Source organism: Lasioglossum baleicum, chromosome 13, assembly GCF_051020765.1.
Source record: "Lasioglossum baleicum chromosome 13, iyLasBale1, whole genome shotgun sequence".
Lineage (NCBI taxonomy): Eukaryota > Metazoa > Arthropoda > Insecta > Hymenoptera > Halictidae > Lasioglossum > Lasioglossum baleicum.
In genome coordinates, this window is record NC_134941.1 from 8,835,698 (window position 1) to 8,861,252 (window position 25,555).

The 25,555-nt window shown below is 42.4% G+C and overlaps 3 protein-coding genes across 7 annotated transcripts in view; 2 read left to right on the plus strand and 1 right to left on the minus strand.

The window, feature by feature from the left end:
• Positions 1 to 13,555, minus strand: part of Rho-5 (rhomboid-5) — a 330,384-nt gene extending 316,829 nt beyond the window's left edge. For all 5 annotated transcript variants that reach the window (XM_076436084.1, XM_076436083.1, XM_076436081.1 and 2 more), the window contains exon 1: positions 13,131 to 13,555. The gene's annotated coding sequence lies outside the window, so the exon portion shown is untranslated. The remainder of the gene's footprint in view (positions 1 to 13,130) is intronic.
• Positions 13,556 to 13,784: 229 nt separating this feature from the next.
• Positions 13,785 to 22,108, plus strand: LOC143214742 (facilitated trehalose transporter Tret1). The gene is made up of 5 exons (XM_076436108.1): positions 13,785 to 17,653; positions 18,694 to 18,873; positions 19,969 to 20,165; positions 20,624 to 20,930; positions 21,242 to 22,108. Exons 1-5 carry the CDS (start codon positions 17,578 to 17,580, stop codon positions 21,865 to 21,867), a joined length of 1,386 nt encoding a protein of 461 aa, XP_076292223.1. The 5' UTR covers positions 13,785 to 17,577; the 3' UTR covers positions 21,868 to 22,108.
• Positions 22,109 to 22,360: 252 nt separating this feature from the next.
• Positions 22,361 to 24,632, plus strand: LOC143214753 (odorant receptor 22c). The gene is made up of 5 exons (XM_076436120.1): positions 22,361 to 22,822; positions 23,000 to 23,309; positions 23,466 to 23,714; positions 23,792 to 24,152; positions 24,510 to 24,632. The coding sequence occupies exons 1-5, from the start codon at positions 22,603 to 22,605 to the stop codon at positions 24,564 to 24,566; spliced, it is 1,197 nt and encodes a 398-aa protein (XP_076292235.1). The 5' UTR covers positions 22,361 to 22,602; the 3' UTR covers positions 24,567 to 24,632.
• The last annotated feature ends 923 nt before the right edge of the window (positions 24,633 to 25,555 follow it).

Sequence of the window (25,555 nt, forward strand, 5' to 3'; positions counted from 1 at the left end):
CTCTTCCCAGAATTTTTTACGCCAAAGCCGTGAAAGTTAGGCTAATGATTTTGTGAATTCTCCCGAATAAAACAGTGTATTTTTTTTATAACAGTATAATTGTTTGAACAATGTTTTCAACTAGAATATCTTCGACCTAAATCGTTGCAATTCAAGAACACGTAAAAGTGATTAATCAGGCGAGGTCCGTCAGGAGCGCGTGAAAAAAAGGGGCTAGCCAAAAATCAAATCGCCGAGCCAATTTCGAGATTTTCCGGTTGAGGGGCGGGGACGCGCGTTTTTGTTCGGAAACGAACGCGAGTTTTCCGACCGAAACTGCATAATCCAATCCCGGTCTCGCATACAAATTGGAAAATACAGGCTGCCTAATGCGTTTCAATTAATTTGTGGCCGAAGGCCACTTTCCTGCGCGGCCAGATTTTCCGTTCCGCTGAAAAATGCTCACGCAATACGACGCGGAGCGGCACGGCTCGGAATCGCTAAAATCGCAGATTAATTTTAATTATAGCCGGGCCGGACCGGACCGGGCCGTGTGCAAGAGACGGTTCTCGCGGCGTCGTGAAATTTTTCGGGGTTTTTTTCCGCCATGCCGCACCGTGATGGCGGATATATATTTATGAAAGAATGTAACGCCGGGAACCGACGCAATAAAATTAACCTAGGGGAAAAACTTAGCTTTAACGTTACGCCGCGTTCAAACGGCGCGCGTTTAGAAATTCAATTACATTCTCACTCGCTGTCGCCGGTACACTGTCGAGAAATAAAACGCGCATGAAAGTTCCCAGTTTGTAATATCACGGGAAGTTAGAATATTTTCGAAATTTCTTACGAATTTTTAAATTGTGTATATGGCGCGCAGAGTTAACTTCGCTAGAGTATGAATTTTGATGGAAATTGCTAGTTTCTGAGGTCGACGAATTTTTGGAATTTGTTAGGAGAATGTTTCAAGTGCAATGTTATGTTAAACATGAGAAAATGTACTTATTAACCAAAAACATTGATGTTACTATTTTCCTGGTGACTTGTTTTGCACATAGTACATTGTGCACATACAAATTTTTCATATTTTTCATTCTTCCTTCAGATGCAAATGGTCAAAATAATCAATAATGTAGTCAATCATAAGAGCACACGTTCACTCATCGAATATTCAACTATATTAATTAGGTATGACTATATTACATTCTGTTTTAATGATACTTATTGGCTGATCAAGAATTTATAATATGCACTCTAGTTAATCTCCAAGCAGGATTATATCTTCACATTTTATCTTCATTTCAAAAATCGACTTATTCCATTCCACGTTTTACATGCCGACAAAGCGTCCAAAGAATCGCTGCAGGATCAGATTAATTACAAAAACGGAGGCTCGGGGTATTTGTTCTCGTTTGCAAAGGGATAATTGTGCAAAAGGGTTGAACGACGATCCGTCGTATATCCGGCTGCGTATCGGTGTATTTACGGTCGGTAAACATTTAAATGCAACTCCGACGAAGACTCTCCGGAGAGGACAGGCAGATTATTAATCTCTAGACAAACAATGCTAACGAAGGACGACCCGGACTATGTACATAAACGTGCGGACCGCGCAAAGTCGGGGTTGTCTTAGCGGGTAATCAATCTCCGGGGAACACCGTGTGTCTAACCCCTCTCATCTATATCGTAAAACTCCGGCTAACAACCCTCCGGTAATTCTAAACGCCTTCATCTTGAGCAATTAGAAAAAGTCACGTTCCTAACCAAGTCCATTTATTTATTTTATCAGTTCCATTTATTGAAATTTTTAATGTCATGTGCGCACTTGGCAAAATGAAATTTCATTCGACGTGCACTTCATCGATGAGCGGTTACATAAAAATCACCTTCAGGATTTAATAAAATATAATTAAAAATCGATGATTTTGACAAATTGTGGAAATATTTCCCATTGTACATAGTATGAAAACACGCGAATTTTGCAAACTGTTCAAAATCGCTCGGACACGAGCCCTTTACTGTGTAAGGATTAAAAATAAAAATTGGGGGTGTTTGGAGGGCACGAACGCTTTCTTCCGAGCATACGGCACAGGCGTCCAAGAATTTCCAGGTCCTAGTGTGCCAGTCTACAATTTCCTCGTGAGTCCAGGTTAATAGCGAGTTCGCCGTGCGCGTTATCCAATTTCGGAAATAATCTCCCGTCGTAAAAAGGAGTAATGAAACAAGTTCGTTCGAGGGCCGTAGGCAGGAGGGGCGGTCCAAGGGGAGAGGCCGTTCCCGGTCCAGGAAGTTGGCCGCCATCATAAAACACGCGGAATTTTAATGAACAAGTTGGGAAATTTCAGTGAGAAATAAAGTACGACCGAAAGAAAGTCTCTCGAGTGTACGTAGATGCTCTCAAATTATACTGGAAGTCCCGCGAGTGGAGCTCGAGGAAGCGATGCCAGAAGGGAGGCCATATTTTACTTTATTACGAACGTGTACGGAGACGGGCTTCTGCCTTGTCTCCTCGGTCTCAAACAACAGTTTGTTCTCGTCTCTTCGTTTGCCTCCTTCTATACTTCTCTCTTCCTCCTCCTCCTCCTCCTCCTCCTCCTCTGCCTCTTCTTCTTCTTCTTGGTTCTTTTCCTCTTTCTCTCTATATCCTACTCGTTCTTTCTTCTTTTTAATATCTCTCATCAACCAACTACCGCCCAAGCTAACAGTCTTTTTATCCCGTTTTTCGTCGAGTTTCCACAACCTAGCCCCGGAGAGATTCTGATTGCAGAGATGTGACTTTCCCCGGCCGATGCCGACCGGATTCGCCTAAGTTCCCCTCGCGGGAATGTTTTATCTTTCATGATTTAAGGGCGTCCTTGGACGTTAACTTCCTCGCGAGAGATTTTCTGGTAAACGTGTTAACTCCTCGCCTTACGATTTAGTTTACGATTTCAGTGATTAAAACTTTTTTTGTAATTCTTAATTTCCTAAAAAAGGAGATACAAAATAGAATTTTATTTCGATCTAAATGAAATTAATAGCATACATATGTCGTGTCGCGAACATTCTGGCGCGACCCGTGCGCCCCGGCATTTACACGTTTACCTATAATGTAAATACACGCGCGAGGACTCGGCAGCCGACTCTGGCAAAAATAACCAGAATGTGTCTGTCGGAATTTGTAGCCATTTCCTAACAATATTTACAATTGGGTAAAATATAAGACAGTAAAAGGATTAACAAATCTAAATGTTGTTAGGTTGTTCTCAATATACAAAAATTATTAAGAGATGAAATCAATTCTTAATCAACCCCTTCTTCCCGCAATCGATGAAAAATAAAAATTTTATCTAGACTAAAAAGAGAAACTGTTTGTTTAAACCTTCATCGTGAGTCTTCATCATAAGACCCGTTAAAATACAAGGAGTATAATCGAACGAATTCCTTCATAAATCATGGCGTTCCTATAGAAATTTCGTGCACTGTATTTTTGCGACGCTCCGCGTGGCAAGGAGGGTTGAACGAACCCTCGGTTCGAGAACTCGGAGGGACCGGAGAGACTGTAGCCAGACAAAACAGCTTGTAATTGAAGTTCCAATAGCAGACACGCTGTAATGCCACCGTCGGAGCCGCTAATGGCAGCTTGGCAACCAGTCGAAAACGCGTGGTATACCTGTTTAATCATGAAAAAAGAGAGCTGCGACGATAAGGGAAAACTAGCGCGCGGCCGCTCTCTCTAGTTTCCCCCATGTTCCCCGGCGAATTTAATTAACAAATAGTCCGCCTAGTGCCTCCTTTCATGTCCTTGCCCCGTGTTCTTCGCTTCTGCACACTCGGCCGGAAGCACGAACGCGATTGCAGCAAATTGAATGCTCTTCCCCGCCCCTCCCTGCCGCTGCGGCTCGGCGTTTTTCATTTTACCCCACGGTGGTCTCTCTTCTTCGGCTTTCGTGGCGTCCAAGTGCTTCTCGTCCTTTCGTTCTTTCATTCTCTCCCCTTTTGCCGGGCCCTTTCTTTTAATTGAGCTACGCGAATCTGAACAGTCCGCGCGCGCGCTCGTAGATTATGCCGTGATTTCGTTTCCGTTTTCTCGCGAACTCTGTGATATCAGTTTATTAATATTGGTCTAGTGATCTGCGTTATCCTAATTTTTATAAAGTCGCGGGTTGCTGACGCTTGAGCGCTATCCCCACCACCGCGCTCCGATTTGCGGGAGCGCGAGAGGGGAATATAAGCTCGCCTTAGAGAGGGGGTTCTCGTTTAACGGACCACTCACGAAGGAAGGACCCCGAATGTCCCACTTCGATTTTGATAATTTTTTGTGAGACGATGGTATATTGATCCCTAACGATGTCTGCAAAATATTAGGTGTAGTTACTCAATAGTTTTAAAGATATAAACAATTGAACTTTCACGCAACCTGCTCACACGGCTAATGGAACTTCGAAAACTTGAAAGTTTAATTGTTTATATCTTTAAAACTATTGAGTAACTACACCTAATATTTTGCAGGCATCATTAGGGATGCATATACCATCGTCTCACAAAAGATTATCAAAATCTCCTTCCCTTGTCAGACATCAGAAGGATATCGCTTTGATAGTAACGAAGGGGTGCTTCTTTTGTAATTGACTTTGGTCCAACCCTCTATTTCCTACGTATTAAAACATTACCAATCCGGTGGAAAAAGTGAACATGCACAGAAAAATGACTCGTTCGTATTTTGAAAGAATTCCACTGAAATAGAAACGTAGGAGACAAGGTCCATCATTTTCTTTATAATTTTCTGACCCGTACGAACAGCAGAACTGCGTTATTTTCTGAAGAGACAGAAGTCGCGTTGTTTCAAGATGCCAGCAAACCATACTCGAGCAGACGGGCCAGGATTAAACTGACAGAAGTCTACTCGCGAGTCTACACAGTGCCTCTCCAGGGGTAATTCCCGTGTCTGCTGTCTACCCGAATGAAGTCTTCTGACTTTTCTACGGTACATAAGCCCGCGATGCGCGCTCTGCGTTAGCTTAATGCTACGTGTTCATGCGAAGGTATCCATCTACCAGGCTTAAACACCTCGCGTGTTGCGCCCACCAGCGTGGAAACAACAATTGCCGGAGCGTATTGTTAGACAGTTGCTACTGGAGTTCTACCCTCCGAAACAATTCCCAAAAGCACACCTCTCAAGGTAGCACTCACTCTGTGATAAGCGATCCGCTATCTACCTCTGCCTCGCCTAATCTACCTAATCGAGCCGATGAATGGAGAGAAACGGTAATGATAACGTGGGCGCCCAGGTCTTTGATGGTTTTAGCATAGAACCCTCTGTTATCCGATTATGTACTTTAATCGATTCGTCTCAGGGACGGGAAAACTGATAAGTGGGCTGTCTGGAACCGTCTTTGAGTTTTCGGAAAGAGATAGTGGCGTGTTAACATGGCTTCTTTGATTTTGATTTTCTTATTGAACCTATTGCTGTCAGACAAATTGCTATAATTCGGACCAATAAAACCAGAATCCACATGGAACGCTCGCAACTCAGGGTCAAACCAGATCCAAGTCCAGCCAGCCTCGGGTCAATAAACATTCGTCGTCGTCCCGTACGAGGCAGCAATTCCCGAAGGACTCGGAAACACGCGTTCCGTCTCCGGCATCAGGAATATCTCTGGCGAACCCGGTAGACCTATCCATCGAGAACCTTCCGTTCACGGAAACACCGTTTCGTCAATAACAGGGCGAGAGCTCGGGCACAGTTAGCACCGCATTCAACTGGATAGCTGTACGCGGAAGTGTTGTAGGCGAACGGTTGCGGGGGGCGTGTGCGGTGTTCGTGGGTGGCGTGGTGGGTGGTTTTCGAGGGAAGAGAGAGGGTCGGGCTGGGTATCTCGGTCCGTTTTCATTTTGCCAACTGAATATAATTTGCCATGCGAACGGGTATGTAGGTTAGCGCTTTCGTGCTCCCAGCTACGCGCGCGCGCGCTGCAAAGCATTATGTACCGGGTGGAGTGTGCTCTAGCCGAGAAGGGGTGCTCGCATCAGTCGACCTTCTTTTCGCCTGTTATCAACGACACACCGCTCCTGCGGAATAGAGTGTCGACTCCTGTTCGTGGAAAGAGGACCAGAAGAACCGAGAAGATCGATAGAATCGGACGTCTTAACTCTGATGAGGCATACAAGGTGTTTCATTTCAAGTTTACCGCTTGGTCCATGGTCAAAAACTTTTTAATGAATCCTTCATTTGTGAACCAACAAGTCGAACACAGTAACGTCGATTAACAATTTCTATTGGAATTATAATGTAGAAGAACATTTCCAAGGTTCCTTTTGGTACAACACCATTCATACCTTCAGACAATCGAGACTTCACTGAATCGTGGATTACACAGACAGCTACGTTTCGAACCATGCCGTGTTTGGACTCATTCTAATCAGAAAAATGTTACCATTATATTAACACAAATTCCCATTGCACTGAAATCAAGATACAGCTAGCTCTATTTGCTCACACCACTTGGCATTGTTCTCCAGCACAGTTCTCCGAAAATTTTAGCAATGGTGCTGTAGATCAACATCAAGCATGGTTTGGTTAACATCTGGAAAATATCAGGAGCTGTCCAAAGCTCTACTAGCTAAGATGGAATGCTTTTCAGCGTTGCGTCCTAAGGCATTCGCGAGCATTTGTTCTTGAAAAGGCCTTCTCTATGCCGCTCTTCCTCTCTTTCTCTTTTCCTGTGGGTCTCGTTCGTGTGTCCAGCCCTGATAAATCGTGGCTGGCCACGATATTCGACGGGACGAGAATGGAAAGGGGTTGGCGAACGCGAGTGGGTGGCTCGTTGCAGTTGATCGGCGAGCGGTATCGATGACAAATGTGTAACGGAGGGACAAATTGCTTTGTTTCTACAGCGCGAAATTGTAGCGGGAAAAACGAGAGAGGCGGATAGGTCGGGGAACTTTGTTTCTCACTGGAGAGATGGTTTCCAGAGTCAGAAGAAACCGCGAAATCAAGATAGTGCGGGAACAACTGGCACGGAAAATCGTCTATGATCGTCAATGAGCAACCCGGTCTCCAACTTATCTGAAACGACTGTTACTCTAATAAAGTTTCCTATAGAAACATTGTGGATACCTGCTTTTCAATCCTATATTATTTATTTAATTTTTGTAAATCTCCTCTTTGACAATGGGACTCTCATTTGAAATGAGTCAAGTTAAAAATAAAATTATCCAAGTCATCCACGACTTATAAAATATAGAATATGCTTGTTCCGAACCAGCGGAAAATATGAAATCGCTAGGAAAAACGGATAAGAGTTAATCAGAAGCGAAACTCCGCGAAAAATATGGTTTGCTGCAGCGGAAGAGTACCCGGAAAAATTCAGATCGCGTAAAACCGTTCAAACAAGGAAGGAGACGTCGGAATGTTGAGAAGATAGGTTTCTGGTGGACAATAGAATTTCATGTGGCTGAAAATAGAACGTTCTATTGAGCAGATTTCTCGTTCTCGGCGGAAGTCAATTTCGACTGGCCAGCCCGAGGACGAATCCGTGAATGGAACTAATATCCACGTCGACTTAAAATTCTCTTTAGCCAGTGGAAATAACGCGACACTTTCAACAAGAAACGGGAGAGAGCAGATCTCCTCTGAAAACGGAAAAGGAACAAGAAACCGGGCAAACAAGAATGAGAGACAGAGGACCGCAAAGAAATGGACCGGGGGCTGAATTAAAATTCATTTTTGCGAGGGAAACCGGTCGAATCTTTTTGCTCGAAACGCTCTTTTGAAACATACTTAAATATTTCTACTGACTGAAACACTGGAAACTATAAAAATCATGTTTGGAAACATGAAAACCTCCTTCCCATACTTCACTGAATTTTTGCTAGAATTGTATAAAAGTCAGAGATCTTCTTTGACGTTCAAAATTTTCATCTTTTATAATACTATTAATTTCGAAGTCATTATTTGCATTTGTAAGTCTGCTACATTTCGTCTTCCTAACTAAAGAATTTGTTGCAGACTTGTAGTGAATTTGATAGAGTTTTTGTTCTCAGAAATAGGCTCGAATTGAATACTTTTTAAAAATTTGAATTGAACCTTAGAAATGTAATGGATTGAGAATGGAGTAACGCTGATTCGTGGGCGGTACTCATTCACTTCGCGGGGCCGAAATTAATTATGCTAATCAGCATTTTTCACTTTCCAATGAATCCATTTAAATTGGTTCGGATCTTTATAGGCGTCGTATTTATCCGTCCAATTTGTAATTACAGGCGGAACACGAGCGATCGTTTAAACATACAAACGTGGATATGTTGTAAATGCGAAATATTTATCTTCACAGAGAGAGCTAGATTCTTTAATTACGCGCGACATTCACGTGCTTTAACATTTCGAGCTGCTCATGCATTATTAAAATCCACGACGACGCTCTGATATCGCGACGATGCAATAACAATCAGTCAATTGTGCACATTCGGTGCGTATCGCTCGTAAAAGCTGTAATTAATATTCTCGAAAACGTTTCCTGAATTGATGAAGTGGCTCCGAATATTTTTATAATATATCCCCCGGCTTTTTTTAATTAAACCGTTTCGTAATGAGTGGCGAGTATTCCGACACGGTCGTGCAAAAATTTGCAACGCGAATTAACAAACTTCTCGTTCAATTTTCCTCGCGGTCCTTAATTGATGAAATTCACTCTTTTCATCTGAATCTAGTCGAACTGGAAAATCGTGACATTTAATTACACTCTTTGCTCACTGGACTGCACTGAACTGCACGTAGAAATTACTATCTTTCTCAATATTATTCATATTGGAAAATTTTATTCAAGACTGTAATTCCTCTTTGTAAGGAAAGATATTGATTCTAACATTTTAATGATAAAATAGCTATACGAGAAGACAACAATCGGACCGAAAATCGAGCGTTAATGACGACCGGAGAAGCCCGGCAAATCATGAAGGAGTAGTTGCCAGTGAAATAAGTCGGGCCAATCGGGTTAAGGGATTTTTCCGGGGCGGTAGTTACTGCACGAAGGTCGGACAACATCGTTGAACATAATTAAGCTCGTAAGTAGACAGAGGATTACCTCCTCGCTATGGAATCAGCTCGAAAAATAAGCGTTATTGCGAAATCGAGCGAGAGGCGCGCCATTAATGCTTTCGATAATTTGGAACTCGCTTATTTAACTGTAATCAGTATCTCGAAAACAGAGGAGCTAGCTAAAGGGACGGAATGCTCGTCATTGTTCGCAGCCGCTCGGTTAGAAACAATTTACACGTAATTAACATTACTATCGATGCGCTTTTGTTTTGTTACTTTCCCTGGTCTTCCTACTGCGCGAATCAAGCTCACAAAATTTTGTAGATATTAAATAGGATCATTGAACCTCTCAAACAATGGTATAAGCTAAAATATTGAAAGATTATTGAATCTTGTGCATTTTCAATCGCTTTGAATATCGGTGAATGAAATACAACGAGATTTTACTATGTTCGCGGAAAATTCGCTTGCTTATTATTAGTTATTCGACGGAACCGTGGACAAAAGCACGAAGTCAGCTGTATATTTCACCGTGGAGCTGCTGTCGCAGAAATATAACAAGAAACTTCAAGGTAAATCTCTTATTGAGCACCCGAAGTATAATACCTTCCGAACAATAGCAATCTTAAAGCAACGTTAAACGAGTTTCCTCGGAGGAATTTGCTATGTCGCAGAGTCCCCTCTCGTTAACATCAGTATAATAACTTCCATTCTGTCTTCTTTCGCTAATTATTCCGTGACTTTAATGATCCTGAATTTCTTATGTTTTCAATGGCGCCGAAACTTCGGTAACGAAGTAAGACCTACTTAACTCTACTTAATTGACCTCCGCGAGGTAAGATAAGTTACTTTCGCAGACTTTTGCGTTGACGTCACGTGGAACGGCAGCACGAATTAAAGTAAATTGAGAAACTAATTGACAAATCGCCGTGAATTTCGAATGCTTCCGACGAGAATATTTACGTCAATAACCAACATTTTCTGGGGTATCCAATAATGTTGATCACCCAAGAACAGAGAAATCTATAACTGTGCCATTGGTCGACAAAAACATTAAATTTTAATTTTCTTTACATTTTCTTGGAATCTCTCGATGTATTCTTGTTTTGCCAGGAGTAGTTTTATGTTATGTAGCAACAATAGCATCATGTGACTTAAAGAAGTTTTAAAAAGAAATTGAGGATGGGTACATACCGGGTTATTGACACGGGGGGTAAAACAACGATGTTCCGAGGGTGTCTCAGATTGAAAAAATTGATCGGCTGTCGCGAGTCCCCCTTTAATGAGCTCGAAGAATCGGAAAGTACCGTCTATTGTTGGAATGATCGATTTGTGGGCGGCAGAACGCAAAGACAAGCGGCTATCTGGTGGTTACAAGGGGTTACTGATAAAAACACTTATAAAGGATCTGATAGAACCAAGAAAACGATGCCCGAGAGAAAACAAGGGACTTATTTATAACTTCTTGAAACTTTCTATCTATACGTTCCCTTTTTATTATATTATGTTAAACACCGAATTCACTTCATCGGTTGGTGCACTACGTTGTCTATAAACACTGGGAGGGTTAGGAGCGATTCTATCCTCAAAATTCTGGACTTTCAGATACTTTTCATTACCTTATATGTTAACAATTTTGTATGTATTAACGTGTTCGCACCAACATTCGTTTCGCTGCTCAATTAAAAATTTCATTGCTGGGGGAAGAGAAATGATTGACTTGTACTACTAGCGTCTTAAGAGAATCAAGTGGAACAGTTCGTCTATGGTCAGACACGGACTCCAATGTGATTAAAACATCACTAATGTTGCGTCTAACGTGCTCAACAAAAAAAATCTCCACCTACAGACCAAAAATTAAACCATGTGTGGTTTCATTAAAACTTAAAAGAACCTCATTAAAAATTATTTTCACCGCCACTTCAAGATACCTAAACCTTATCCAAATAAAAACTGCTCTCCGACAAAACAGAAATTAGAACCACACACATTTTTATTCTCCTCTGATTCGAACTTCCATCCCATTTCCACGAAAAACAACTATTGCACCGCGCCGAAAATTTGTAAAAAGTTTCCGATTGTCCTCGAGCTGAACAAGAGTGCTCGAGGATCGCATGTAGGCCACTTGACGCGTCGAATAAACAAATATCGAATTAAATCCCCGAAAAATCACGTTCACCGTTTACTGGTCGGCCGGTCGACGGTGGTAGGCGCGTGAAACGGCCGCGTGCCGTTTACTTTCGATTTACATTGCCAATAATTCAACGGCCGGCGCAGTTATGCAGGTATTATGTCTGCAACGTATGTCATCTACACGGTGGAACATGTGTTAAGCGGACTGGTACTGTATAAAGGCTCGCAGGTGGGATTTCAGAAACGGCAGGGGCCACTGGAAACCTGCCAGGTCTCCGTGTTCGATGATTCCGTATTAAACTTTCAATGTACGGCGGCGGATATCGCGTCGCAGCAACGACAAACGAATGTTCTGAACGAAGTGATGATAAACGGTCATTTTATTAAAGACTCTGTTCACAGGCACCGCTCGGAGTCGTTATGAACACCACCCGGAAGTTGTGCAGAGGGGTTCACGTACCCATTGCACTGCAATTGCTGCAACTTCCGCGAGAAGAGGATAAAGCAAGCGTAGACTACCATCGATTCTAGATCTCATGTGAATATTGCATAGCGGCCGTTCCAAAACTCGGACGTTTAAACGTCCGAGGCAATCGCCGGGAAAGTTCTTCGGCCATTGTTGCGAATGTGTCCACGTTTCCCGGCTGCCATTCGCACGGGAGTAGATGGCGAACCAGATACAGAAAATAAATGTCGGATAACAGATTCCAAGAATCGCTCAAACGCTGCTGAGCTTGCAAGCTTATGTCTCGAATAATAAAATAAATACTTTGTTCTAGTAACGATTTTGGTATTATTGCTGGAGATTTTATTGAGGACAAGGTTTACTGGATCGTTTGGCACGTGTTCTCCTGAGTAGAACTTCTTGTTGTAAAGTTTTACGAGCTCCAATTTATTTTTATACGACTCATTGCGCTGGGGATTCTTTATTTTTGTAATTATTGTTACTGTAGATATGAATAGGATCCTTTGTAAAGTGATGTGCAAAGAGAGCTCCCAATAAATCCACGTTAAACTTGTAGCAAGTTTTCAATCAATTTTGGATGGAATTTATGAACTGAATAGAAGTTAGTTAGTAAATATTAGAGGACACATATCTTTTTTTGCTCGCGCTTTCCAGATAGTGATATTTAATTTGTCGATCTTGTTGGAGTTTATCAAGATTTGCTGTTTGACCCTGTTCCGTTCCAAGTCTGACAGGTTAGATATTACTTGGTCATTTATCTTGGAGAACAAAGATGACGAAATGCACTTCTCAGTGTTATGGGTACAATGAACTAAAAAATATTAAGTCACCCATAATTACTAAGTAAAGACTGTGTCGAAGCTATTTCGTTGTCAGAAACGCAGAAAACGTGTTCGAAGCCAATGTTGCTCAAACTGTCTCATAACTGTTTCTATTACAAATTAATTGTTTACCTAATTAAACAGTCAAGTAAAACTATGAATAGCTTTAAACAACTTATGTATCGCTGTGACAACAGTTTTTAATTCGCCTGTAGTGTCTGACCATGAACCGACCACTTTCCCTTGCTCATCCTTGGCTTTTTAGTAGTACAAGTCAATGATCACAATTCTCTGACAATTTCCACCAGCGTCCGAAAGTTCGAGGTCACACATGAAAAACAATCCCATCAACAATACGAAAACGTTAAGACCAAAGAAAATCAAATTTAAGACCTCGAATCCCCATTCCAACGAAACATCCAGCTGATTAGACCAACTATAGCTAATTGTCCAATCGCCTCCTCGAATTTACCATAATCGCCCCTCGGAGCAACTGCTACATACACATAGTGACCAATCAGCTTTGTCAATTTCCCAAACAAGCCCACCAAGAAACCAAGATCCACTATGCCGTGTCAACAATACCATCCAATGAAGCATTCGCTATTATGTACGACAGACCAAGCATCCTTTTGGATCAACGACCCCGAACTTCCGGAGCACGGTGTATACAGATCCCCTTGGGGGTTGAGAGACGGCTGATGATACTCACATTAGGTCGTGGTCGTGGGGGGTAAGGGTGCGTAGCACGCGTAATCCTCGTCACACCTCGTGAAAAACAACCGGCACACACTCGTCACACTGTATCGAGAGCACACCCGAACCAGTTTCACTTGGCCGACGAATGCATACGTCGCACACGAAACCATCCAGAACTACTCTAGAACAGCCCATCCGACGCTGGGTTGGACGAAAAGAAGTCACTCGGTCTCCATCGCGGCGATACTTAGTCCCCCCTTCTCCCTCGATCCCTTTTTCAATCTATCTCTGCGGCAGGGAGACAGAGTTCACGGTGCATAATACAGTGACAGAGTCAGAGACAAATGGAACAGGCTCTGACCGCTATGGAATACCCTAAAACGGTTCATCCCTGCTCTCGGCGGCTGAGGCTGTTCAGTGATCCATGTTCGGTCCTCATCGTTTCCCGCGTTCCAGGTCGAACGGCGGGTCCAGGACGACCCGTAGAATGGCCGGAGCCTGAAAAACCGGATCCCCGATCGCGCCACCCATTTCACGATCCAGAGTCCCTAGGTCCCGAGTCCGGGGGAAAAAAAGTCGGTCCGAGACGCTTGGTCCGGGTGTCTAGGTAGTCACCCAGAGCCTGGTCACTGAAAATAATCAAGGTACACACGGTCGATCAGCTGCGACAGATAATTCCTCGCACAAACGACCCTGGAAACTGTCAGGGAACGTCGTCAGCCAGCGGGGAGGACGGCACTTATGGTAACCCAGTTTCGAGGTTTGTCCCTTATCCCCGAGCTGATCACCATGGACCGTTGTAGCCCGACACCTCTGAAGTTTGGTTATGTGGAGATGATCAGCGTAGACTCGACGAGGCATACGACGAATATATCCGATGGCACACTGCTACGACCAGCTGACGGGCCCGAGGTGAAACAGACGAGGAAAACAGCTCTCGCCTTGCTCCATTTACAGCAGGTCGGTGATGTTCACGGGCGCACTCTTACCTAGCCAGCCGTTCCCGCACGCACTGTTGTCCACTATGGTCCTTGACGCACCATCGTCTCGGCGAACATGCACACGCACATCCCACGAACGATCCGTTGGAAACCGTTAAGAACGGGGAACGTGCAGATGAGAACGGTGCACGCATCGAGTAACCTCGCGCAGCCAAAATGGTGGACGACACTCCCGTGTTCCGTTTCCACTCGGTCGCTAAGTCACCGCTTTCCACGCATGCCGCGCCTGTCACCGCTCCGACCAGCCACGGAATTGTTTCGGTAGCGGAACGTTCGTTGCGATGTCGTTTCACTGGGATATCCTGCACCGTTCGTTGAGGAGATAGACAGAGAGCGGAGCGCGCTGGAACCGCCTTCTGGTGCACAACACAACACACCACCTCCGTACGTGTAAAGTGGACCACCCGCCTGGCGCATCCGTTCGTTGCCATCCGTTTCCGGGGCCGGGTTACCATGCACGGCCGATCATCGCCGGCCACAGGATCGGGTCGTTTCGAACGGGCAAAACACTCTCTCGAGCCGGTCACCTGATCGTTGCGTGGAAAAAAGATCCAACGAAAGAAGACAGCGTCGACAGGCTCCTCGTTCAGGGCATTCCAGCGCAGGCAGGGTGGACCGAGACGAACGCCGCGCCATCTGACGACTAAGCTGCTGACCCGTCGACTGACATGGCCGCGCGACCAACCCTCGCGTCAATAACAATCGAATCGCGCAACGAGACACGCGAGTCGCGAGCTTCTTCGTCTACCGACACCACGGCCAGAACCAAACGTTGCATCGTCTCTAACCTGTAAACGGAGAACCAACCCGAAACAATAGAAACTACGATCGCAAGAGCCAGACGCAAGCCATCGCGCGATACCCTCGTTCGTATTTTCGATCAACCGCGCAACGAGGTACTGCGGCGGCTGCGCGATTCGGACTGAGCGCAGCCTCGCATGGGAACCGTGCGGCCGAGGCCGGAAACGAACGATCGCACACGAACCAACGGCCAATCCGATGCGAGCGTGGTGACATCTGCGGTCACGTGCCAGAAACCGCTTCGGGTGGTTGTCTTTAAGGGGTAGATGGATCCTATGGTCAGACAGTAACCTGCCTGACACTGGCCGGACACCCTGTGCTAGGAGCAATGTAATGTTCAGTGATGTCGGTCGCATTCTCTTCCTGCGGTATCTGGAAGTCATTTAAATATGATTATTTCAGGTTCCAACGTATCTATGAGCTACACGATCCGAGTATAAATATATTTGTTCCAATGATTTTTGCATACAATTTTTCGCACTTTCCAATAGTGAAGGAATTTGTTTACCTTTTACCATTTTTTTTTAACTTAACACTAGAACTGGACTGGTTAAGTGATATAAAAAATGGATATGCTGGGAAATGATAATTAAAAATTTACGCCGGCTTTTCCGTAGATTCGTAGTATTTAAAATTCCAGTCTCGTGCCACTTCTTCTTCTTCCCCTTTCTCTGAAACCGGTTCTTCTTCAAGCACCTGAAACATTATTTTAAACTACTTGTACTCTGCACATAATTATGAAATTCCACAAATTATAAGTTCAACTACCAAGAAATACTATACACATTTTCGAACTTTAAATATGTAATAAAATTATAAATCGTATACATATTTTTAAATAATTGATTATGTAGGGTCTCTCTAAACTAAATAAAATTAATTTGTCGCTCAATGCTTTGACCTGCCTAAGAAGTCTGATCATTACATACCGATTCTACTTATTATTGATTCATACAGAAACGGAGTCTCAAATGTTGTTCAATATAATCGACTTATTTTTTCACGAATATTTAAACTGTTTCAGATTCCATTACTGTACAAATAACTTGAATATTCACTAATAGTACATACTGATTCTGGTTTAACCATGGATCGATAATGCTCTAGTTCTCGATTCGCCTCTAATTGCCACAGATTCTTTTCAATGCATTTTCTATAATTTAACAACCAAAATCCGAGATAATTGACTGGATCACCAGGCTTCTTCGCTACTATTTCTTTTATCGCCATTTTCAAAGGTGACTTCAGATGGTTTCTCAACCATTCGCCATCACATGACAATTCGAGATCGTTCATTAAGCACTCTATACATCTCGTTCCTTTTTCTTCACCTGTTACTGTTGCTGTTTCACCTTCCTGGCCAGGGTCAGCTTTTACATAATACATAAAAGGCTCCATTTAGTAGTAAAATCCATGTATTTTCTTAGAAAACTATACTTATTTTCCTGTTCCAATCTAATGTTAATACTGTTCTCGACTTAATCCCGATTTCAAACTTACCTAAACTGCTTCTTAACGCACCATTGCCTTTATCAGTGTCACGCGAGTCTTGAAACTCTTTCATACTCTCATAATCCAGTGCATTACATTTACCCAAATTTACAGTTGCAGGCAAGAAGTCTATCTGACACCGAGGCGGCGACAGTTGTGACATTAATAACTCTTTCGCGCTCTGTTTGCTGGCGACAACGTTTTACGATGCGGCATCACAAATATTTATAATATAATATCGCGGAACACGTTTCGCATTAAAATCTATTTTCCATAAAAAATAATCTTGGCAAATAAAAAAATAAATCCAATATTCAACGCCCGACGGAATTATTATTTGCGAATCTAAATTCCAGAATTTAATTAACTTACGTTCCGTCCGAACGAATTTTATTCGCGAATGTGGTCAGAGGATCTCCGACCGTTTTTTCCCTCGATGGAGGCGAATCCTTTTTCGTTCTTAAAGACTTGAACCCTGAAACAACGCATAAAATGTGTAAAAAATACGTACAAAATTGTTACAATATTTTAAATTGATAAAAAAATTACTAAAGAATTAAACAATTTTTTAAATGTACAGTGGACAATTGAAAATGATTAGCATTTCTTCGTCCTCATTAATTTCCTGAAAGTAGGGAAACTGTTATTGTCGCTGGTTCGTGCGTTCGAGGAAAGATCTCATTTGTACGAGTGATTTATAACAGCGTGATCTCAGTGTCAATCTCTCTCGCAGCCCTAATAAATACCTCAACCGAAACAATAGCGTCTCGTTCACTATTTTTGCCGCGATTCGGCGATAACTGGCGCGAAGCGATAACAATATATGAATCACTTACGGTGTTTGCCTCTCCACGAGTCTTTCAATAATTTATACCGTCTCGTTTCAATTGCCAAAGATAAGAAAAATCAGCCCAGGCTAGGATCCGAAATGATAACGGATTTTTCACGCGCAGCCGAATAATCAAACCCTCTCTCTCGCACGCACGAACGGCATATAAATACATCAAAGATCTTATCGGAACGCAAATTTTCCGATCTCGAACGGTATCTTCCTGGTATAAGATTCGCGGGACCACATGAGTCAGTGCAGGCAACTGCACCCGGCGAGATAGAAGGTGCATCACATCTTGCACATCCCCGTGGATCCCAGAAAAATACGAGACAGAAATGGTCGCCGAGGACCCGGAGGATGATAAAGCCAAAAAGATCACGATCTGGACACAGTGGCTGGCCGCGTTCGCTCGTAAGTAAATGCCAAGTCTGGCAGAAACTATTGATTCGATTTCGCGTTAACGCTGGGGCCCGCCAAATTATTCGTATGACGTGTGAAAACGATTTTGCGTACGTGGAAACTATAGAAGAGAACACTCGATGATGTCTTTAAAAAATATTTAAAAACGATGCGTGCCTTCATATGTAAAATTATCAATATTTCATTCATCTAAATGCGATTATTTTGTTCAATTTCGTTAACTATGATCTTCTATATTGAATGTATGAATAATTTTTGTGCCAAAATCCAATATAAAAGTTCATATCAAATTATTTCGATTACTCATTCAACTCATTCAACACTCATTCAAATTTCAAATCTAAATTAAATCCCTTCTTTTGAATATTGATTTTTTAATGTGATTTCCGCACTGCTTCCTATATTGCAAAACTGTTAATTAAAGCATCATTCTATACTAAGCGTGTATATGTACGCACAAATTAAATTGGAAGCAATTGGGAATTCTCTTTATCTTAATGTGAAACCAAACAGACGCCCTTATATCACATAATTCCACTTAATCAGAAGTGCAAACATGCTTAGTTCGATCAAATCTGCATAACAGGAAGCGAAATTTATTGAAAATTAGAATCGTGGTCCATTCTAAACAACAGATTATTTTCTAATCAAACTCTTGAGTTATAATGAAACTAACTAACAATTAATATTATTACTATACCGTGCATCTCTCTCTCTCTCTCCCTCTCTCTCAGGTTTTAACAAAAATCAATAATATTAAAACTAGTAAAATTTTTTGAGAGCAGTGTATTGCAATCCTTGCTTTCCACAAGCTAGCATGTTCCGTCAGTAGTAATGCGATCCTCAGTATAATTGTTACTAAGATTAGATCGGTTTAGAGTGCAGTATATATACACATTCGCCGGGTGCATCAAGATGTTCCGTTCGGCCGTGCACAGGGGGGCGACGCTTGTAGACCTATGTCTATGTATGAACTAATGAAATTACTCTCGCATCTGTTGACACAACTGTTTCATGGCCGTTTGTGACAGTCAGCTTAGCTGTTATCGGAAGTGGTCTCGCAAATGGCTGGGCATCGCCGTACTTGGCTCAACTGACATCAACGGAAGCGAGCGTGCCTTTGAGACTGACAGATACCGAGGCGTCCTGGGTAGCCTCCCTTTTAAATCTTGGCCGGCTCGCCGGCGCTTTGCTCAGCGCACTGTGTCAAGGTAAGGTCGATTCTTCGCTGTCCGGAAGAAAATTCGTCTAGCCAACCCCCATTAACTCACCCGCACGGACACGTCCCCGGGAATCGCGTGAACTTGAAAAACTACCGAAACGTGTCCGGTCAAATATAAATCCCCGGTTCCAATCAACGAGAACATAACTTCTCTCTGCCTCCGCTTCTTCCAAGTAACAACGTGTTAACAATTGTTTATACGGTCGCGTATACTCCGCTTAATTCTCCACCCTCTTCACGCTCTTTCTTCCTCTACCGTCTTCACTCACGAAACTTTTACTTGGGGAAAAGCTACCTGCTCTTGTCTTAACAGTTTGTCTATCAGCAATAAGTTATATGCAGTAGCATAGTGTAATAGTTCTTTTCATTTTTCTCCTGCTACCCGCAGTCTAATGAAGCCATTTCAAATCTCTGAAATTACAACACGCAGTGAATCACGAACCTAAAAGCATTAAAATCAGGACGTTTCATAATAAATGTTTCCTGCCTGTCCACTACAGTAACAAATAAATCCTGTCACAAGCTAGAAACGTTAAAACAATTTTTTGCTTAATAGATACGCGGACCCGCAAGCGAAAGCCATTAAAAAGATTTCTTACATTTTCCTCAGGGTTTTCCTCCTCGCCTAACACATTGCAGCAGATAAGCCCGCTCTTGAATACATTAAATTCATACTCAGTTGATCCGATCGATCCTTTCTTACAGCACGCGATCAGCCGGCCAAGCAAGGCAAACAATGGCGAACAACATTGTTAGCCGTGAACTCAAGTAAGAACAAGGCAGCCACGACTCAGCACTCGTAGCAAAGCGTGATATGAAAATTGCGGTACGTAGAAAATAGAAAACGGCGAGACTCGATTCTAAAAGCGATTCAAATCCCTCGACGATTCGATTCAGAGTTGATCGTTCGTGTTCCGAGATGATCAAGATTAAGATCCACTGTAAAGATTAGCATCTTCCGAATGGAATATTTCCATTCTGAAGGAATATTTCCAAGATCCAATCGAGCGATTATTGGTACTGAGTTGTGGTGATCTTGTTCTCAGGAAACTGTAACTTTAACATGTCACACCGTCATCTTCAGACTATATTGGTAGGAAGAGGGTGCTTGTGCTCAGCGGCATTCCGATGGCCATGAGTTGGGTGCTCAGTATTTCTGCCACATCGGTCATGTGGCTCTACGCCTCCAGGATCAGCTCAGGAATTGCGACAGGAATAGTATGGAGTTCTCTCTCACTGTATCTGGGCGAGATCGCTGACCCCAGGATCCGTGGATCGCTGGTAAATTCTGAATCAAATGTCATATTCCCGATAATGCTTAAAATCGTTCAATTATATATCATCATTCCGTTATTCAGTCTAATGTTGATCTACTCTTTTTCACTGACCTCAGTTAGATCAGATTAGATTAATACTCAAAATTGTTTGACGATAAAATCCGCAGTCTAATGATTATCATTGCTCGAAAAAAATGAGTACGTTCTCCAAATGATTGTGCTTAACAAACCTATCGATTTTGAAACTAAAGAATAACCTCTTAAGTAAATTAGTCCAATAATAAATAAGAAGGACGCCTAAGCAATCATTAACTTCAGTTAAGTCCTCTTACGAGAGGACTCTCACACATCAAAGGCAAACTGGCGTTCAAGCCAAAGATCCGAATATTTTTTTGGCGAAACGCGAACGTGCCCAATCAGATCTCTTGTCCGATAAAGTGATACCTGTGGTCACGTCCTCAGATATCCATGAACGTGAACGCATCCTCCTTCGGCATGGTTCTGGGCAATGCGATGGGTCCTTATCTGTCCATGGAGATGTTCGGGTACGTGAGCCTCGTCCCGAATATCCTCTTCATAATCCTCTTCAGCCTGATACCGGAATCACCGTACCATTACCTCTTGCACGGGGATATCGACAAGGCCGAGGCATCCTTGAAGTGGTTCAGGCGAGAAGCTGACGTCAAGCCGGAGATGCGAGAGCTCCAGGAATTCGTCGACGGGGCTCGGACTAATATTTTCCTCAACTTGAAGGAGTTCCTCCGGCCAAGTACCCGCGATTTCTTTGCTTAAACTTTCGCTAAATTGTTCTCCACCGTGGCTCAAATATTAGGAAACGATATACCGATGAAGAACTTTCCCGAAAATTTTCTTCCAGCACATTTCGATCTTTCGGACAACTCGGGCAAAACATTCTCGTGTTTCCTAATATTTTATATTGATCCAAGGTAGACAAACACAATTTGCGAGAGAAAATTAATTTGAACCGTTCGCACTTCTAGGTCAATTGCTCAGATTGACTAATTGCTCGAAGTGCAAAAGGTTAAAACAAACTTAACCAATGTTCGATCTCACTTTCAGACAATCTGAAGAAGGTCCTGCTAGTGCTGGGACTCTACGGTTTTACTTACGTGAGTGGATACAACGCTATGTTCACGTACGCTGAGATTATAGTAACCAAGAGCCAAATCAACCTGAAGCCTAGCTTGGCCGTGACGATTTTTGGGATCGCGATGGTCGTGGCTGGATCAACAGCCACTTTATTAGTAGACAGACTCGGCAGGAGGTGTCTTCTGATCGTTTCCGGTCTTGGATCTTCGATAGCTTTAGCGCTGTTAGGCCTCCATTTCCATCTTCTTTCTTTAGAGTACGATGGCGGTAGCTTGACCTGGCTGCCGATGGTTGCTTTAATATTGTTCAACATTTCTGTGTCTGCCGGTTTGCAACCGGTCCCCAGCACCATCATGGGTGAAGTCTTCCAGGCGAACTTGAAGAACATGGGTTGCCTGTTCGTCAGCTCCAGCAATGCTCTGTTGTCTTTCGCTAGCGCGAAGACTTATCAGCCATACTTGAACCTGGTCGGTGACAAATACGTGTTCTGGTCTTATGGTTTTGGCATGCTGTTCCTGGCTCCTTATGTCTACTTCCTGTTACCGGAAACCACCGGCAAGAGCCTACTGGAAATACAACGAGAGACTAAAAAATAGAAACAGAATTCTGATCATTTGAATCCTTCATCGTTCATCAACTTCGCGCACTCCGGAGTGAAATTGACTGTAAGCAGTATTAACGTCCGTGTAAATACTGATAAGAGGATAGTTAGAAGATAAGCATTAGTAGATACAAAATATTGAAACTATTTTTCACGTGAAGGGTTTCCTTGTTTCGTTTGAACAAAGTTATTTATTGTCGTCGAGGAATCCTTTGTAAATATTTGTTAACTGAATAAACGAGATTATAGTTGTTATTATGTTTATTATACCTCGCGCACGGCGAACGATGACTATACCGTGACGAGAAAACAGTGTTTACCCACAAACTCTCGGTAACAGTAGAAAAATCAGAATGAGGAGGGAATTCCTTTTTTTTCTGGTCCCCTCGTGTTAGGTCCCAGCATTTTCCCAGCGAAACAAAACGGTTAAAGATTCATAGTCACACGACTATCTCTAATCCTGACCCGCGAATTATTCATACCGGCTATTTACTGCCCTAACCATTCCTCAAACTATAAAGAGATAAGGTAGGAGGCCAACAGGTGCGGAGCCAACGACATTAATATTGCATAATGCTCTCAAAGACAGAGACAGCGAACCAGACCTATTATTTTCCGTCCATCTCGGTAATAGTTGCGGTTATAAAAAATTCTCTGTTCGGGGAGACTTTGTTGCGGTACACCAAGAGAAAGAGTTAGGCGATCGAACACGCAACATTTGCATGGAAAGATGGAAGAGCCGGCCAAGTCCTCGATCGATTATTACATACTGCCGAACAGGATTTTCTGCGGGATGGCCGGGATGTGGCCTATCGAGGATAACAGTTCGACGTTCAGCAAACTGTTCGCTTACTTCCGCTTGCTGTTCGCGTTAACGGCGGTCAGCAGTGTTTTCGTGCCGGAAATTCTGGCGATAGCGGTAAACTGGGGCGATTTGAAGGTTCTAGCAGGTAATCGAACAGGAATAATTGAAACCCTGCTGATCTCCATCATTGTAGTTAACATCCCTTTCTGAAGGTCTTAATCAACATTCTGAACAGTCATTCTTTCATAATTCTTCCTTATTTCAATTTTACCCAAGATACCTTCTGCCACATTTACAATTATTATAATTGCCCTTAAATTAGGGGTAGGATGCGTCCTAACATCAGTCGGGCAACTACTCTTCAAAATGATGTATCTACTTTCGAGAAGAAAAAGGATGTATCAACTTTACTACGAGCTGAGACGCCTATGGGACTCTACGGATGATCCTGACGAGAGGCAACCCTACGTGCAGCTGGCTAGCTGGGCGAGGATACTCACTATAGTCTTTTACTCGTCCTGCATGTGCAACGTGATTACATTCGCCACGGCTGCGTCGATCGATTATTTCTACATAAATTACAACGTCAGCGAGGCTTCTAATGATAATCGCCATTTACCGTTTGAAGTTTGGTAACCTTTTATGACTATTATTCTAAATAATAATAGAAATACAGTTCATAACAATTCATGTAGAAGCATTATTGTTACGTAAACAGATTCCGCTTGAATTGGAAATACAATTCTACAATTGTAATGATGTATTACGGTTTGTTGTATCGCGATTAGGTACGGAACAGACATAACGAAATCCCCGAAATTCGAGATCGCATTTACTTGCCAATTCATCGCGTCCCTGATTTGTTGCGCCGGCATTTCCGGCCTGGACGCTACGTTCATGACGATCATTCTGCACGTGTGCGGTCAATTTAAATTGATCAACATATGGATCAATAAAATCTGTTGCGATGATAACTGCCTGCCGCAGTTCAAAGTCGATTTATTGAAATGCGTCCAGCACCATCAGCGTGTAATAAAGTACGGCATTGCTCTGCACGATTTTTTAACATTTTCTCCTTTTTTGTCTATATTTTTGTACCATTATGTTTGTTTAGCGTTGTGAGCGAAGTGAACAATTTGCTGGCTCCAATCATTTTCGTGCAATTTGTGACGAGCGGCGTGGAGATTTGTCTGAGCGGTTTCGCAGTGTTTGATAACGGCACCGGCACCGATCTCCTGAAATTTATATCTTACTTAACATCGATGGGAATACAGCTCGTATTATGGTGCTGGCCGGGCGAAATCCTCGTTCAAGAAAGCCAGCAAATAGGTCATGTGATTTATCTGAACCTGCCGTGGTACAATTTACCGCCAATTTATCGGAGACAGCTTTGCCTTATAATTGTTAGGGCGCAGCAAGAGTGCAGTATCTCAGCGCTAACATTTCAAACGATATCAATCCGCACGTTGACCAGCGTGAGTACTCTCCCTACTCGAGACTTATAAAACGCCCTTAACTATGATCAGAAAAAATAAAATCTAGGTAAATCTGTTACTTTACCACGACTGCTTCTGAAACAAAGAAAAACTTCCTTAGAAAACTGTCTATAAATTATTTTAAATGAACAAAATATTTACCCTGTAGTTGCGGGCTGGATACCTGAAGTCAAATATACCTACCCACGTACTCCACTCCCATGTTGCAAATCTGAAGTAACGGAAGTGGTAAAGCAACAATTTTGGTTGTATTTTATTTTTAGTCTGACGAAAGTGAAGTCTAGTCCATCCTGCATGTGAAAAATGGTAGTATTGCAAATTTAGAATTATTTTTAGGTGTTCAACACGGCAGCCTCGTACTTCACTCTTATGCGACAAATGCAACGAAAGTAGAAATGGTAGACACTATTATGACACAATAGTTGACATCGGAAAACAATTTTGCGAAAATGCATCCCCAAAAACGAAATTCAACTTTCATTTTATTTTATAATTGATTTCTACATGAAGTAGAATAGAAGGTTCGCCGACTAAAATTTTCCTCGAATTTCTAGACAATTTGTTGTTAAAACGCTTGTATATTTGATTAAACGAATAAAAGCATTATTTAATGTCGCAGGATGAACGCGCTTACAAAGGATCAATCTCCGTAGAAAGAACATTAATGCAACTTCCAAGTCATTGATTACCACATCTGGATTTCCAACGAGCCTACCTAATTAGCCAATTGGATGGAAAAAAATTCCTTCTAATAATCTCGAAGTATTGGTCATCGGTATTATTGGTTCTTTAGGACCCATCAATTCCAAGTAGCTATCAAGTAAACTTGTCCTCGCAAGTTCTAATGACAGAAGATTACTAATCAATCACAAAAATAGAATCTATAATATATTCTATAATATAATGAATCTTAAAAAATACGACGAAGTTCACCGCTCTATTATTTAGATATTGTGTCAGCGCTGGCAATAAAGAATTTACGACATTTTGCTACTTTGTTACGTTTATAGATATACTAAATAAATTATTACGAAATATGCTGATTTATATGAACTTGCTCGGTCTTTATAAATTTTTGCTCCCTTTTTTCCGTCAAGACGATAACTCTTTGCGCGTATCGTAAACTTATAAAATACCCAGCAGGCGACAGCATGATAAAAATCAGAGCAAACAGCTTGTTCTTCGTGTTTCTCCACCGATGTGGTAAACTGGTTGAAGATCTAGCCTTAGACAAGCTAAGTTGTTCATGTGCGCACATAATCGTTAGCTTCCGATGATTTCGTTTAAGTAATAAGATCTTCATTAAGGAAAAAACGATTTTTTAATCTCCAGGACATAAGCAGCAGTAAATATTAGCTTATCTCATAAATATTGTCACTATT

Coding starts and splice junctions, on each gene's coding strand:
- LOC143214742 (XM_076436108.1), top strand. CDS start 17,578: ATGGTCGCCGAGGACCCGGAGGATGATAAAGCCAAAAAGATCACGATC. Junction 17,654..18,693: donor GTGGCTGGCCGCGTTCGCTC/GTAAGTAAATGC, acceptor CGTTTGTGACAG/TCAGCTTAGCTGTTATCGGA. Junction 18,874..19,968: donor GCTCAGCGCACTGTGTCAAG/GTAAGGTCGATT, acceptor CGTCATCTTCAG/ACTATATTGGTAGGAAGAGG.
- LOC143214753 (XM_076436120.1), top strand. CDS start 22,603: ATGGAAGAGCCGGCCAAGTCCTCGATCGATTATTACATACTGCCGAAC. Junction 23,310..23,465: donor CATTTACCGTTTGAAGTTTG/GTAACCTTTTAT, acceptor TATCGCGATTAG/GTACGGAACAGACATAACGA. Junction 23,715..23,791: donor CACCATCAGCGTGTAATAAA/GTACGGCATTGC, acceptor ATGTTTGTTTAG/CGTTGTGAGCGAAGTGAACA.